The sequence below is a fragment of the Antrostomus carolinensis genome, unplaced genomic scaffold (genome assembly GCF_000700745.2).
Source record: "Antrostomus carolinensis isolate BGI_N321 unplaced genomic scaffold, ASM70074v2 scaffold11493, whole genome shotgun sequence".
NCBI classification, from domain to species: domain Eukaryota; kingdom Metazoa; phylum Chordata; class Aves; order Caprimulgiformes; family Caprimulgidae; genus Antrostomus; species Antrostomus carolinensis.
Genome location: NW_010304552.1, coordinates 28,720 through 44,098, shown reverse-complemented (window position 1 = coordinate 44,098; position 15,379 = coordinate 28,720). Strand labels below are relative to the sequence as shown.

The 15,379-nt window shown below is 48.2% G+C and overlaps 1 protein-coding gene across 1 annotated transcript in view; it reads left to right on the top strand.

The window, feature by feature from the left end:
• NTNG2 (netrin G2) overlaps positions 1 to 6,435 on the top strand; it is a 45,749-nt gene extending 39,314 nt beyond the window's left edge. The window contains exons 5-7 of the mRNA XM_010164503.2: positions 5,021 to 5,188; positions 5,593 to 5,727; positions 6,100 to 6,435. Coding sequence (XP_010162805.1) covers positions 5,021 to 5,188; positions 5,593 to 5,727; positions 6,100 to 6,323 — 527 coding nt within the window. The 3' untranslated portion in view covers positions 6,324 to 6,435. The remainder of the gene's footprint in view (positions 1 to 5,020; positions 5,189 to 5,592; positions 5,728 to 6,099) is intronic.
• Positions 6,436 to 15,379: the final 8,944 nt, after the last annotated feature.

Genomic DNA, 15,379 nt, shown 5'->3' with positions numbered 1-15,379 from the left:
GGGGCCCCCCCAGCCACTCATACCAGCAGCAGTGCTGGCATCAAACAGGTGTGCCAACCTGCATGCCACAGGGTTGGGTTGCTTTTCTCCTCCAAAGCTCTGACCTTCCATCAGAGTCCTGCTGAGCTCCTCGCTAGTCACCAGCTCTCCCAGTAACACAGCTTTTCCCCTTTGATCCCTGCAAGACTACACCAGCTTATCGGCGGCTGCCTCACTGCAAGTGGGCTCTCCCCTGGCCAAGGCTGGCCCAGGAACAGAAGGTAGGAGACACGTAGCTGAGCTGGGTCCTGCCAGCGAGTACCAGCTTCTGATGTGGGGTGAACACTTTAGTTTCTAGTTCCGCATCTCTGCTTTCCATGCATCTCTCCTCTTCCCATTTTTCAGGGTTTGTCTGTGCCCAACACGCAGCTGGGAACCTGGTGAGGCTGGATTGAGCCTCAGGGTTCATACATGCCAGATGAGGATGGTAAGTGGTAGAAGAGATGGTTTGCAGCTTGCTGCTGCTGAACGGAGAGGAGCATGGAAATCTCATCATCTCCCAAGATCGGAGTCTGTAGAGCAGAATAACTCTGTAAATAGATAGACCCCCGTTGTTTGTACCGTAGATGCCTTCTTATGTATTTCCTTGCTTCAGGTCTCCTGCGTGACTGAGTAGCTGAGCTGCTCCTGGTGGGAACCTTGGGAGGCTTCATGATGGCTGTTGAGGATGTAGTACCTCCTCCTCAGGGTTCCCACCAGCACACATGCTTCAGCAGTTGCCCATTGGTGCTCAGCTCCCATTTCCCATCTGAGATGCCTGTAGCCCGCTCCAGCCGTAGATATTTAGCATCCCTTCCAGTGCAGAACATAACAACTGCTGAAACTGGGCCCACGACACAACCCGGTGTTTGGAAATAACTCAACCTGGGGGGCAGAAATTAAGGCTCTTTGTAATTGTTGTGTTTTTGGGCCTGTCTCTGGCCTCACAGAAACAAAACTATGGGCATCAATGCCATATTATGCTGACAGCCTGTGCCGAACAAGGGGGGCTTCTAAGTCTTGGCAGTGGTCTGCAGATTTAGCTTTTCTCCATGCTTGGGCAATGTAATGACCACATGCCAGCACTCATCCATCCAACAGCTCCCACACCCTCCCCTTGGGAGCACTTTTTCTGTCTCTCTTCACACTTAAGACTCTAATTTCCAGGAGACTTTGTCTCTCGTTCCTGCTTCAACACTTCCTCAAACAGGTATGTCTCTATCAACCCACCCTAGGTACCTGCCTAGAGCTTCTAGTGTTCCTCTGTCACCCTTTTAAGCAAGCAAGAGGGAAATATGTATTAAATCTGATGTTCTCTCTAACTGATGCCACCGTAAGCTGTGCAGCGCCCACCAAAGACAGCAGCACTTGGACCCAAGCCGAAGCCACCAGGCCCTCCCGAGAACACTCGAGGTAAGGACATTCCCACCCGTAAGGATGAGGAAGGACAGGTTTCTCTCTAGTGCCCATAGACCAGGACAATCCACCTGTCCTTGGCATGACCCACCATCATACAATCTGCTCTTACTCAGAGAGTCCACCTCAGCTCAGTTCTGCTCATCCATCCCCATGGAGATTTTTTTGAGATGTGTTTGGGGCTGGGATGGCTGCAGGAGTGCCCCTGGACCCCATGAGAGCCCATGGGCACCTCAGCTGCTTTGGTTAGGGGATTCTTGCCACAGGTTGAGGGGCACATACCCTCCCTCAGCCAAGATTATTGGGTGAACTGATTTGCTGTGCTGATCCAACGGGGCCATGTCTCATTAGCAGATCACCCTGCTCCCAACCCTCTGCAGAGTCTCCTCATGGTCATAGCCCCCTCTTCACGAGGGATGGACACAACCATGGGGGATTCTTTGCAGGGATATGGTCTCCAGGGCCACCTACAGCACCCACTGCAGAGATATGGGTTTCAACCACGCCGGGGACCCATGGAGCTGCTCCTTCTCCTCTTGGCTGCCACTCTTCCTTCATGGCAGGGATAACAGGCCCTGCTACCCCACACTGTGCCAGGCTACTGCTGAGCACCTGTGAGGAGAGGCCACTGTGTTCCCTGCTCAGCCATCATACCAGGGGATGGAAGAGGCCATGGTGGCAGAGCAGGGCCTGGACACCATGGTGGCCTGTCACGGCCATGGAGGCTGGAAAGGCTGTGTTGGTGGAGGAGGATCTGAACACTGTGCCAGCCCACTATGGGACCAGGGGAAGCCAGGGAGACCTGAGGAGGCCCCAATGCCACAGCAGCCTTGCAGGTGGCATCAGAGACAGAAGTGAGCCTGCTCTGACCATGGCTGAGCCCTGCGTGTGGAGAGCATGGCCACCTCCTGCCATCGCTGACACTGGGTGGATGTGACCAGCACCAGGGGGATGGTGGCATAGCCGGCAATGCCCACCCAGCACCTCAGCGCTGTGCAAGGGCTCAGCACTGCTCAACCTTGCCCCTTAATGGAATTACCAAAGCACAACCCCCTCCCCCAAGGACCAAAACTCATCAGTTTGGTTTGGAAGTGATGGCCTTTACCCCCAGCACCCTGGTCATTTTATGTGGGACAGCATCTGGCTGGCAGCACAGTCCCGAGGAAGCACCATCCTGACCATGGCAGCCCCTCACCCTCAGTTATTATCTCAGCCCAACCGTGCTGGGCTGGGCCCTGGAGCCCTCTCCCCACCACAGCACTCAGATATGTTTTATCATCTCGCGTAGCAGCAACGAAGAGCAAAGCAGGGCGCACAGCACACTCTGCAGGCAAGAGGCACGGGAAGAAGCCAGGTACGCTGGTGGGGACAAGCCGGGCTGGAGCAGCACGTGCTCTGCAGGACCCCATAGCAAGCCCTGCCAGATACCACCTCCATAGCATTTGTGCTCTTAGCTGTACTCCTAGCAGCTTTTTGGGTGCATCAAGCTGAGGCCATGGCCAGTAGATTTTTTTAAAGCTTTTTAGACTCGTAGATCCTTAGTCTGAATAACCCAATTCATGCCACCAAATTGTGCGTAACAGGGATGAGCAAGTAGCTCCTCTGCCTCGGCCCCCGGCTCTGAGAATTGCAATAAAGCTGTGCATTGATTTTTTCATGCATCAAACTTCGAGATGGGGAGAAGAAGAGGAGAAATTTAGCAGCTACCAGCTGTCTAGTGCAGAAATAGATGCCTGCGCTGCCAAAGCGGTGTTCTTGGCTCGGCTCGGCATTGTTCTCGTAGAAGAGCTGCTCACAGTAGGGTAGGATGGCGAGCGGTGCTAAGCAGTGAGAAAAAGTGTCTTTGATTTTTCTTAAGCATCTTCAAAGAGCTCAAAACTCATCCAGCTCAATCCAGACTCTGGCCCAGTGGCTCCTACTGAAACATATAAAGGTAAGAGGAGGGAGCACGGTGCTCCAAGCCTTCTAGTCTTCACCCAGGTGATGTGGTCCAGCAGTCTTCAACATGAAGAAGATGGGGAGGGTTTGCCTATCAGAGTCATGATTAGCTGTATGTAGGACTGCATCCCAAGGGTGAGACAACGCTTGGGAATTGCAGCAGCCAGATGGATTTAAGTTGTTGTTCTTTGGATATTGGTCAAACAGGCAGAAGTTGTTTCACAGAGGGTAAAGATTACAATGGACTCTCAGCTCCTCCTCAGGCAGCTGCGAACCATGGGGAAACCTCTGCCCTGCTCCATCTTCCCTGGTCTTCATTTCATCGACACAAGTTTCCTCATCCAGTTGCATGTGCATGCCAGCCCACATCCTTCCTTCCCATCCCATTGCCATCCTTGAATGTTTAATGCTAGAGGTTGGACCAAAACTCTACCTCTGAGCCTCCCTCCTCCCCTCCAATGGCTGGAGAAGCCAGACCTGGCTGACACGGTCTCTGCTCACGTTATCCCCTGCCCATGCTAGCTGGGACACCTCCTGACCAGGATAGCTGGGCTACAAGGCAACTAGGGTACTGCCTCTCCTCCCACATTATACTTTTAAACTCTCAGAAAGAGCCAGAGCCCTGAATCTAACACTGCAAGGTAGTCACCATCCCACGTCTTCATTACAAAAAGCAAACACAAGAAACAAGTAATCAGATTCCTCTGGCTACAAATGAAACCTAGCTGATTGTTTTCTAGCACATGCCCACAACTGAGAGAGGTCAGTCCTGCACGCTGGGGACAGGAGCAATGCTCAGCCAAGGAGCTGCTGGCATCTCCCACCCCACTAGCAGCCTTTGCAGGTGTAACTGTGCTGTGCCAGGAGACCCTCGTTCAAGCCCCCACACACTTGTCCACCATCTCCTGAAGGACCCCACACAAGCCACGCTTCCTTGCATAGACTCATTTGAACCTGGAAGTCACCATACTTTACCACCAGCCTTGGCTTGGGAGGTACAACAGCAAGGGGCATGCTGAGAGTGGACACAGAGGGGAAAAAGCCAGAGAGGCAGCAAGGTTTTACCTGGACATGCAGCAGCTTCAGCTCCACTTCAGCCTTGTCCAGGGCTTCCCCATTGCTGGGGGCAGCAAGTGCTGCTGTACCCTCTGCCAGTGCCCTCCTTGCCACAGCCTTTGCTGGGACTCTGCACCCCAGCCCAGCTCTCTCACAGCTCCTGCAGCCCCACCAGAGTCAAACCCAGGCACCAACCTGGGTTCTACTCATTAACAAAGTAGCTCATTAATTAACACCTGACTCCCCTCCACAGCCCAATTGCCTGCTCCCGTGATTATCCATTTCTTTAAAGAGATCATGTCCTGGGCCAGCCAGGGGCTGGCTCTGGCCTGTCCTCACTCCAGGGGACAGAGCCCCCTGACCCCACTCTGCTCTCTGAGCAATGACTTCCAGCCCGATCCCCCCGCGGCAGCGAAGAACAGCAGCCGCTGTGTGCACTCATCCTGCCCAGCCCACCCCACCCCTGCGCTGGCAGTGGCCGTTGCATTTCCTCAGAGCAGGAGCCTCCTCCAAAACCTCCTGGCTCAACTCTGCCCAGCGTGAGGGAGGATGCTCCTGGCACATCTGCCCAGCTCTCTCCTCCTCTCCACAGACTGTGAGTGCTACGGCCACTCCAACCGCTGCAGCTACATTGACTTCCTGAACGTGGTGACCTGCGTGAGCTGCAAACACAACACGAGGGGCCAGCACTGCCAGCACTGCCGCCTGGGCTTCTACCGCAACAGCTCGGCGGAGCTGGATGACGAGAATGTATGCATAGGTGAGCACACCAGCGGCCTCGGGCAGAGGCAGTGGGACGTGGGCTGGCTCGTACAGGACCTCACTCTATGGGTGGGCTTCATTTGAACCCCTCTCTGGAGGGTGCTGCGCCCCTCTGCATGCTCCCCAAGGACAGCAGCCATTATGGTCCCTGCAGCCCACCAAGGCATCTCTTCCCTGAAAGAAGAAGCTACCAGGAGCTGCTCAGCTCCAAAGCAGGGTGGGTTTTGCGCCCATTGCTGTCTGCACTGCTGGAGCCTCTCATGCAAATGTACCCTCCCAGCCCCTTGGTCTCTAAGGTCCCTCCCAAAGCATGTAGCCAAAGTCCCCAACACCTCCCTGAAGGCACTGGTGGACACAAAGCCCCCAGGCAGGACAGGCACTAACAGCCCTGTCTTTGGCCAGAATGTAACTGCAACCAGATCGGCTCCATGCATGACCGCTGTAACGAGACCGGCTACTGTGAATGCAAAGAAGGCGCCACAGGGCCCAAGTGCGATGACTGCCTGCCCAACTACTACTGGAGACAGGGCTGCTTCCGTAAGTACCCCGCCAGCATCATGGGGTGCCCACCCCAAGCCAGAGGGACAGAGAGAGGTAGGAGATGGGTCCAAACAAGAGGGGGATCTTCAGCATCACCCGCTCGGGTACCCTGTGATGTTCAGGGTGTAGGGTGAGCAGACTCCAGCCATTCCTCCCACATACAAAACGACTCGATAGCTTTGCCCCTGGAGTTTGTAGCTCCCACTATGTTCCTCCAACCTTGAGGCTGCTCTAGCACTACAAGGGTTGGATAATTTAACCCCTAGGAGCTAGAGAAGAAAGCCAAAAGCTGCTAGTTTCTGCTGCAGTCAAGGGGTTTCACATACCCTAGACCAGCACCCATGTCCTTCCCTCTCTCCCACCTCGCAGCCAACGTCTGCGATGATGAGCTCCTGCTCTGCCAGAACGGCGGCACCTGCTACCGGAACCAGCGCTGCATCTGCCCTGTGGGCTTCAAGGGGGTCCTGTGTCAGCAATCCAGGTGTGAAGCTGACAAAAAGGACTGCGATGGTGCCCACAGCCTGCACAGCAGCCTCGGCACCCTCCTCCTCGGGGTGCTCGCCCTCCAGCTGCGTGGCTGCGTGGACCTCTGAAGCCGCAGAGGAGGGAGCCCAGCCCAGGCGCTTCACCCGAGGGACCTGGGGATGGCTTCCCCTACCGTCTCCTCCGCCTTCCTTCACGCTAGGACTTGCACAACGTTTTTGGCCCACTTTCCAAGCAGAGGTATGCAGAACAGCAGGGTCTGACTCCTGCCCATGAACCCGTCCTGGCAGCAGCCAGAGTGGCTGGAGCACAGGGGCAGCACCCGCCTGCGCCCGGGTCCCACAGCTCGGTGGGGACATGGAACCCATCCTTCCCTCCACACAGTGACTCTCCTTCCCTGCTCCGCACAGGGACACGTGGGGCCAGGCCAACAGGGCCCTGGTGAAATAGTGCCGCAATCCAAGGGATTTTTTTTAATTATTATTACTTTCTTTACTTTGGTATAGGCTGGGGTATTCTTTTTATTTTTCCTTTTCTCAGCGTCCTGTTTTGAAAGAACCTGTCATGACAACTCCAGAGCCCCGTAACATAACAGGCAGGGGAAGGGGAGGGAGGGAGGGAAGTGGGGACTCTGGTCCATCCTTGCTGCATAGTCCCACATCCCACCATGGGCCTGGCCTGGCCACGCACTTACTGTTGCCTACAACTCTAGTTGCTGCATTGATTTTGTATTTTCATTGCTGGGTTTTGTTTTCTTGCACTTAGAGAGAACGCAGGGGCCATTAGGCATATGGTACGTGAGGAGTGCAGTGTCTTATCCACACATGTCCGTAGAGTGTACGGTTCAAATACTTTTTTTTGGTAGAGACTTATTTTTGTTTGGATTAAATGTTATAAAAGAACCACAACTTAAAGGGACGTTTTGCCATAAGCATTTGATTCTGGTGTATCCTCCTCCAGTAAAGCAACTATCAATTGCTGCTTGATCACCACGTTTTCCTTTTTGTGTGCACAGTTAATTACAGGTAAAGACTTATTTTTTGATTCATAATGTCCTCTTGTGTTTTCTGAGTCACTACCAAGGTGCACCACATGGTGAGGGAGAGGGGAGGGAGAGAGAAGTTGCCTCATCACTGAGAGCTGTTAATTATTTCTCCTAATTACTTTGCTGAACCTAGGTTAGACTACTAACTGTAGACAATGAGCAAAGCCTGAATGATATATTAAGCACCAGTCTTGTGTTGAAAGGCCATTTCCAAATGAGCCTGTGGCAGTAGAAGGCTGGGTAGTCCAGGGATGCTTCTCCAGGGGGACCTCAGCTGTCCAGCCCCATTGCTGCTCCCTGCCCAGAGCTGGTGCCATGATGCACCTTTGGAGAAACAGCTGGTCATCTGGAGAATCTTTAAGGAGCCACAGCCTGGAACTTCAGTACAGAGCTCACAGGGACTAGATCAACTCATTTATGGCTTATAAACATGCACCTGTCAGAGGAAGCATTTGCAGTCAAGCACATAAACGAAGGCAGAAGAAACCAGTGACAAGAAATTATGTAACTCAATCAGAACACCAGGAATGTCGTGAACAACCCTTGGCAATCCTGTCCACAACAGTGGGGTTGGAACTAGACGATCTTTAATGTCCTTTCTGATCCAAACCATTTTATAATTCTAGGAATGCAAGAGCTTTAATTTTGTCATGTCCAAAGATTTACCAAGCCAGGAGCTGACCAAGTGGAGGACTAGAAGACAGGAGACACCCTCCATCTCCAGCACATTCAGTCCTGGGCTAACTCTCTTGACCAGGGAGCAGCCCTTGGTCACCACTCCAGCTCTACCCAGCCCGCTCACTCCCTGAACCAGCCCAGGAGCCCCACACAATCCAGTCTTGAGCCTCCACTGGCATTTCCACCTCTGATGTCCTTGCCAGAGTGCTATTCCAGGAGCTTTTCTATCCACATCTGTCTGTTTCAATGCTATGTCTCCACCATCCTGTCCCATCCTGCTTGGGGGGGGACTGTGCTGGGAGCAGCCCACGTTTCCAAAGTGCAAGAGCCTGCAGCATCTTCCAACCTGACACCGCAGACACTGTGTCCCCAGGCTGTGCCCCCAAAATGCAGCCACCTCCACAGGGAGGGGGACAGTGAACTCGGACTTTGAAAAAGGAGAAGATATAAGGAGCGAAGGCACAAGACAGATATTGTCACATCAAAAAGCAATGCAAAGAAACCTGGTGCATATTTTGAGCAGCATTTAACATCACAGAGGCAGGTCACAGGACTTAGATAATTTACCATAAAATAAAAGAAGGTTAAAACCACCCCGCTAAGATCTGATCTTTGAGGGAGTGGGCTGGCACAAGCACTGCTTCCCTCTCTTTAACGCAGTCGGTTGCTGTCTGTTGTTATTGATGCTCGCTCTGTCTCTGTACTTTCTGCCTGTGATATCTTTAAAATCCTCATATGCTACTGTTCTTACAAGTAATAGCATAGAACAGACTGTAACAAGATCAAGATCTCTAATGGCACTTCTGAAAGGTGAAGCAACATTCTCCTTCCCCTGCGCTAGTGTTTTTCTCGAGAATATTAGATTAAGTGACAGAAAATTTACTACTTCATAAAGCCATATCCCAGACAAACTCTGCACCCAGCAGATCCCCTGCAAACACACACTTCTATTGCGGTGCAAGCAGGAACGTGCAGTCTAGCAGCACTGACTTCACACAGAAAATAACCTCAGAAGAGCTCAACAAAGCTCAGAAGAGCCCAAGAATGAAGACTGCTGAAGGTGATACACCACTGCAATAGGCCTTTTTAGGTTTGGGGGATTTTCTCTTGGTTGACTTGGTGTTGGTTGGTTGGTTTGGGGGTTTTGTTTGTTTTTAAGACAAGACATCATTGGCTTCCTAACTCGGCTCCAGAGATGGTACCACCTCCCTACAGACCCAGAACATCAGTAACGTTCAGTCCTGGACCTGCTTTAACCAAAGCCAAATGAATAGTTGTGTAACTTCAAGCAGAAGCAGAAAGTTGTGGTGCTAACCCTCCCGCAGCTATGCCAAAGGACACCTGAAAAACGTTGGGGAACACAACACAAGTCCACCTCTCACACTACATATACCACTCTTTGGCACTTACTAGTCGTGCGGAAGCAAAGCCCTGTGTGAAATAGTCACTGCAGACGACAGACACAACATTCTTAATCTTGCGGAAGAAATCAAATAGCTTTTAGGCTGAGAGCAAGAGCAGAGCCAAAAGAGGGGGTTTCAGATGCAATTCCAATGGCTCTGCCTGCAGACAGGGCAGCACAGCTCACCTTCAACCTCAGACATGAAGCCAGCCCTGTGTGTTGGGGATCAGGATGGCACTTTACTTGTCCAATGGTTCTGGAGAACTTGCAGTCACCACACAAACCACTGCAAGACAGAAAAAAAATAAAACAAAACCCAAACCTCACACAAAACTTGGTATTTAAGAAAATAATTTAACGCTTCTGAAAGCTTCAGCGCTGAAGATCCATTAACTGCAGACATCTGCTAGCACACAGGTGTCTACACAAAGAGACTAGAGCATTATTGAAATAATACTGAAAGAAACCATCACAGCAAGTACCCGCAGATCCAAAAGTTCATCTTCTTTAAGACAGAAACCTTTGTACATCAGTTAATGCTTCCAAATGGGAGAAGTTGTCCAATGAGCTGGATACTTTACTTGTGGAAAGGTTAACAAAAAGGTACTTTCCCTTTCCGAGAAAAGCCACTTGCGCTCTTTCAAGAGGTTTTCATGTGCATCCTGTCGCCGGCATGCAGCCGGCATTCGATTCATTCGAAAAAGTTTTAAAATTACACTTTTGTCTGCAAAAAAGTAACCTCTTCAAACAGTACAAGTAGAGCTTTTGATTTTTCTTGTTTACCTCAAGTTCTACTCTGATTTTAACTATTTAGAGCACTGACAAATCTAAATAACCAAAAGCCTCAAAGCAATAAAAATGTGCCTGATGTGACAGATGGTTGTGACCAGGCTGAGTCCACATCCCCAACTGCAGAGAAGTCAACAGCAGTCAGGCTTTATGCATATTTGCTCACTCGCCAGATAAAATGTTAAACCTACAGTCCCTGAGAGCTGGAGACAGAGAGGGGAGGAAAAAATTCCATTGGCACTTACCAGGTATGTTATTTGGTTTCATAAAGATGAGGAAGCAGACATCTCATCTACAAGAGTGATTTGTCAGGAGCTTTGCAGAGGCTGGAGTAGTGAGAGAACCGACACTTTAGAGGCAATAAAATTAATGGTCTCACCAACCGATTCTGTTCTATAATTGGCTTTCAGGAAAAGTCCCAAATGTAAATAAAACAAAGTATAAGGGAGGCGCTGAGTGTTCTCGCTCACAAATTAGAGCAGAGATGGATTTTTGAAGAGATTTGTACCACCATCTTCCCAGCCCTTCTGGCAGGGAGTTGGAGAGTTTGGCCGCTATCGTGCAGAAACATGTTAAAAATCACACGCTGATTTGAGATGCAGAGAAGGGCTTCAGACTGTCCTAAAGGCTCCTTTGTCATTTTGATTCCCCAGGTGTCATAACAAGTTTCACTGCAGGGTGAAACGTGCGAGGAAAGCCTAAAACAACCCATTCTTACCATGTAACTACCTTCTTTCCTAGCAAGCAACAAAACTAGGCTCCAAAAGCTCCATCCTGGCCCTGTTCTGTGCTATTTCAGGGATTAAAATAAAAAGAGGGGAAAATTATGAGATTTCACTGTAGCAAAGGGAGTTCTTGCTTGATATTCAACAGTTAAATCAGTGACAAAACTGGACTTTTGTCCAATTTTTGTCCAATACACCAGCAGTGTAGCCTGTCAAGATACAAGACAAGGTTTTCTGTGTTTTCACAATACCAAATGTAATGTGGACTCAAACCCCTTTCATTTTCCTTTCTATCATTATTTGCCCAGGAGTTGGTGGCAGATTACTTGAGGCCTTGGCAGACAGGTCTCATGTGTCAGCGATATTCAGTGTGCAAGGCTGCTTCACTCACATTTATTTGCACTGAAGAATAAAGCATTGGGCTCCTTTCCAGGCATCTTAAAAAGACAAGAAAGGAGACCTTATATATGACTTGGGAATGGACCCATTGTGGCAAGAGACTGTATTATATCATTAACATTATAAATTCCATTTACAATACAGCAGTCATTTCATCCATCATTTATTCATGCAGACTAGAAAGAACGTCTTGCATTTTTAGGACCGTAGTTCTGCTTATCCTTGGTATTGCTACAGTCACTGGGCTGTGAATGATCAGCCGAGCTCCAGCTGTTAGTAACTTCAACCTCTCCCTTCTGTAGGTAAAAGTAAAGGCCAGCATCTCACCACACTTCAGCAACTGCAAAAAGAAAAGTCTCAACTCTGGAATCACTGGGGTTCCATGTTATTTTTTGGATCTCAGCTGGGACTGGGAATGTTGTTTACCCTCAGTCAATACGTTTGGTTACTACCTGTTCTTTCTCGCTCTGGATGCACACACTGCCCAGTGCTTCCCTGGTACCAGTACAGCTGAGGTGGTGGCTCCTTCCATTTTAAGGACTAGCAGGAAGAAGAGGCCAAGTACCTGCACACCTCACACAACCGTCTCCCAGCTCCTCTGCCTCCATCCATTAGAGCCAGCTGTTAATTAATTCCTGCACTCAGCTTATCTAGGAGACAGTTCTGTAAAAACTCACTGCCCCACCAGTACTACCAGCACTGGAAGGGTGAGCACAGACTGGGAGGAGAAGCTGATGTTTTCATCACCTCCTCAACAGCATGGCACAGCTCTCTGGTGACCATTCACAACCTAGAGGTACCACTAGTTCTCAGCATCCTCGGGCCCATCCACAATCACCACCACCACACCGAGGAGCGAATGCCCTCCCTGCTTCACCTCCTAGAGTGGGCTAATGCTCCTGCAAATGGCTGGTTTCCTCTGGTGGGGCACCAGACATCGGCAGGTACAACTGATAAAGTCACTGCTAGCAAGCCAACGCTCCACAGCACAGTGCATGTCCAGTGAAACACAGGTCAGAAGAAAAACTTATTAGGCAATTACCGGTTTGGGTATCATCATTATACCCACGGTTCTGGTTTGTTCTCACGCTGCCATAATTTGCAATAATGACATGGAAAACAATTACAGTAAACCTGATAGGAAAAAGGAATAACCAGAATTACACTCCACCTTTTCTGGAAAGCCTATTTCATGTACAAAGAATTTTAAAAACACCCAAACTTTGAACAAAATATAGTCCAACACTTACAAGAGGTTTTCCCTTCTTAACATCAAAGACTGAGAGCACCACAGAGGGAACCGGTTTTGCGCTAAGAATTAAGCTGCCAAACTTGGAGGAAGCACGGAAGCCTCTCTATATAAAAACCCAAATACCGCTTCTTCCGAAGTTTTTTGGCACAACCTCCAATTAAACTGTTTATATAAAGACGCATTGAAAGTTTCTTTACTCATTTTTCTGACTTTTTAACACTCAGCAGAAGAGAACAATCACTCAACAACCTCCTGTCACTGGTTCTGAGATGGTATTTAACGAATACAGCAAAGCAACACTCAGCTTACCAACACTTCCCAGTATTTTATAACACACAATGAAAACAGGAGAGAAGTTATGAAAATTGTACCTAATCTGTCTGTTCCCTAATGAAGATTTTCTTTGAATCAGTGAGAAATATGCTTTGGATTGGAATCGGCTTGGGTTTCCATGTTATAGGTACAAAAGAGGATGGGGGGAAGATTCATTAAAAGTACAAATCTACTCCGAGTGATATGCGCAGAGCTAAAAGTGTGCCACGTACAACAACCCAAACTTTTATTTTTTTTTATTAAATACACCATTAACGATACAGACTGATATGGCAGCAATAAGCTACCATGGAAAGACTGACAACTTAAGTCAGATAAATCTAGTATTAAAGAAGCAAAAAAGTCTGAGCTACTGACCACGCCTCAAAGCTGATTTATGGAAAAATACAGGCGTTACAGAGTACATGACCTATGTGCTATGTACAAAATACAATAAAAATGAAATGTTAATACAAAATCCTTCCCAGCGTGTGGTAAGTGTAGCTCTCAGAGGAACACATTCTGAAATGCAGATTAAGGAGAAAGAAAACAAGAAGAAAGGTTTCAGAGAAACATTGTTTTGACAAAATTGTCTTTAATGGCTAGAAAAGCATTTCCTTATTCACACCGTTGCCAGCTTCACTTTATTTACATACAGACAGTTTCAATGGCTTCCACAGCTATAGGATCCTACAGGTGTTTGCAGAATAGCAGCTTTTTAATGTGCCAAGTAGAAACAGCAGGCAGGTCAGCACAGCCCTGCCCAGGAGCCAAGAGGTTTGAAAGATGACAGTGTTTTTAAGTATTCCTATTAACGTAAAGGGAGAGAACACACAGGACATGGATTCGGTAATGTGGGATCAACCAAAATGCCCAATTCATGACAGTCAGATTAATACAAGCAGCCTTCCTTCTCACCCAAGGTACACAACATCAAGGAAGAGTCACAGGAGTTTGGGAAGAGCATATACTGATGACAAGAGGAGGACAGCAGTCACTAAAGGGATTAAGATTGCAACGTAACAAATAACTGAAGCTGAACAATGCACATACGCCGATTTCACTTCACAGGCATCTCCAAGATTCTCCCCCATTATCTTAAAATTCTCTGTACTACGCAGCACAACGAGATGAACAGTCACAGGCAGCAACTAAAACCTTCCCAAATACCTACAATGCAGTTGGTACCAGTAAAGCATGTTTGTCCTGGGCTTGGATGCATTACGGAACGATCTAAGTTTTACCAGCAATTACAAAATTAACCACTACTTGATGTTTTGTAGAGTAAGGCACCTGTATTCCACCGAACTAGACTGCACGTAGCCCTCGCAGTGGGTTAAAAGGACAAAGCTAACGCTCACCACTGCAATGAATTTGTCAGGACAGAAAACATAACTGAAGAGTATGGTAAATTCTGGCCAGAGGCAGCTCATTTGCTTCGGGAAAGCCACAACTGGTTAAGCATAAGTCAGTCAGCAAGGGACAGCAGGATACTGCCTGCCTCATCCAGGCTGTGGTTCAGCACAGATGCATGGAGATGGTGACCTGGCCCAACTCAGAATACACCCCACTGGCACTGACAGAGCAAGGTGATGTGTTCTCAGGCAGAAACATGCCAGACTATCTCCTTTCAAAACTCTGTGCACATGACATGTTGCTCTTCACCTCGAGACAGACATGTATTCCAGAAAGTGATACTTCATAGTGACCCAAAAGCATTCTTAGTAGAAATAATTCCACTTTTATTATGAAATGTTACAATGAGAGAAAGGCTTTCTTAAAAATAGTGTGTTTCTTCCCACCCCATTTTACTGGTCATATATTCTTCATCAACATAGCGGAAAGAATCCAGTAATAACACCTAGAATGACCTGCTTGCCCTTTTTACCTCTGTAGATCTCCAAAAGCTCTATACAAAAGAAACTCAAGTGTCATTACCAATAACTGTAACTAGATTTTTGACTAAAATTCCACAGTGCTGTTGATTATTCGTCACATGGACTCACTGGGACCAAAGAAACCTCATAGGCTTTCATCTGCAATTCATGTTGCCACTGCAGCAAGAAAAGGATTCCAACTGATGAAGCAGCAGCAAGAGCATAACTCAAGGCACGTTTGTATAAACGAAAGCTCCTCTGTTCCTATAAAAACAGGCAATAAAATATACAAAATAAGTAGAATTCTCTCCATTCAAGCAATGTATATCTGCCTTCAGTCTTTCCTGACACACTAGTGGAATATGAGGAGGAATCACTGCTACCATATTTTCAACATTCACTCTTTTCTATCAAATAAATTAGACTTACTAGTGCAAAGGGAAAAAGAAGTCTGGCTGATTTTTAGATTTTTTTGTTGTTTGGGTTTTTTTTGTTTGTTTGTGGGGTTTTTTTTGCTTTGCTCTGGTTCTTCATAAAAAAATTACATCATAAGAAATTAGCATTTGCACAAGGAAATAAGAAGCTACATATTTGCCAAATTAAATCTTAAAATAATTTTGTATACTGTACAAATATACATCATTAAACATTTACAACTAACTTCCTAGATGACAAAATTCATTGCTC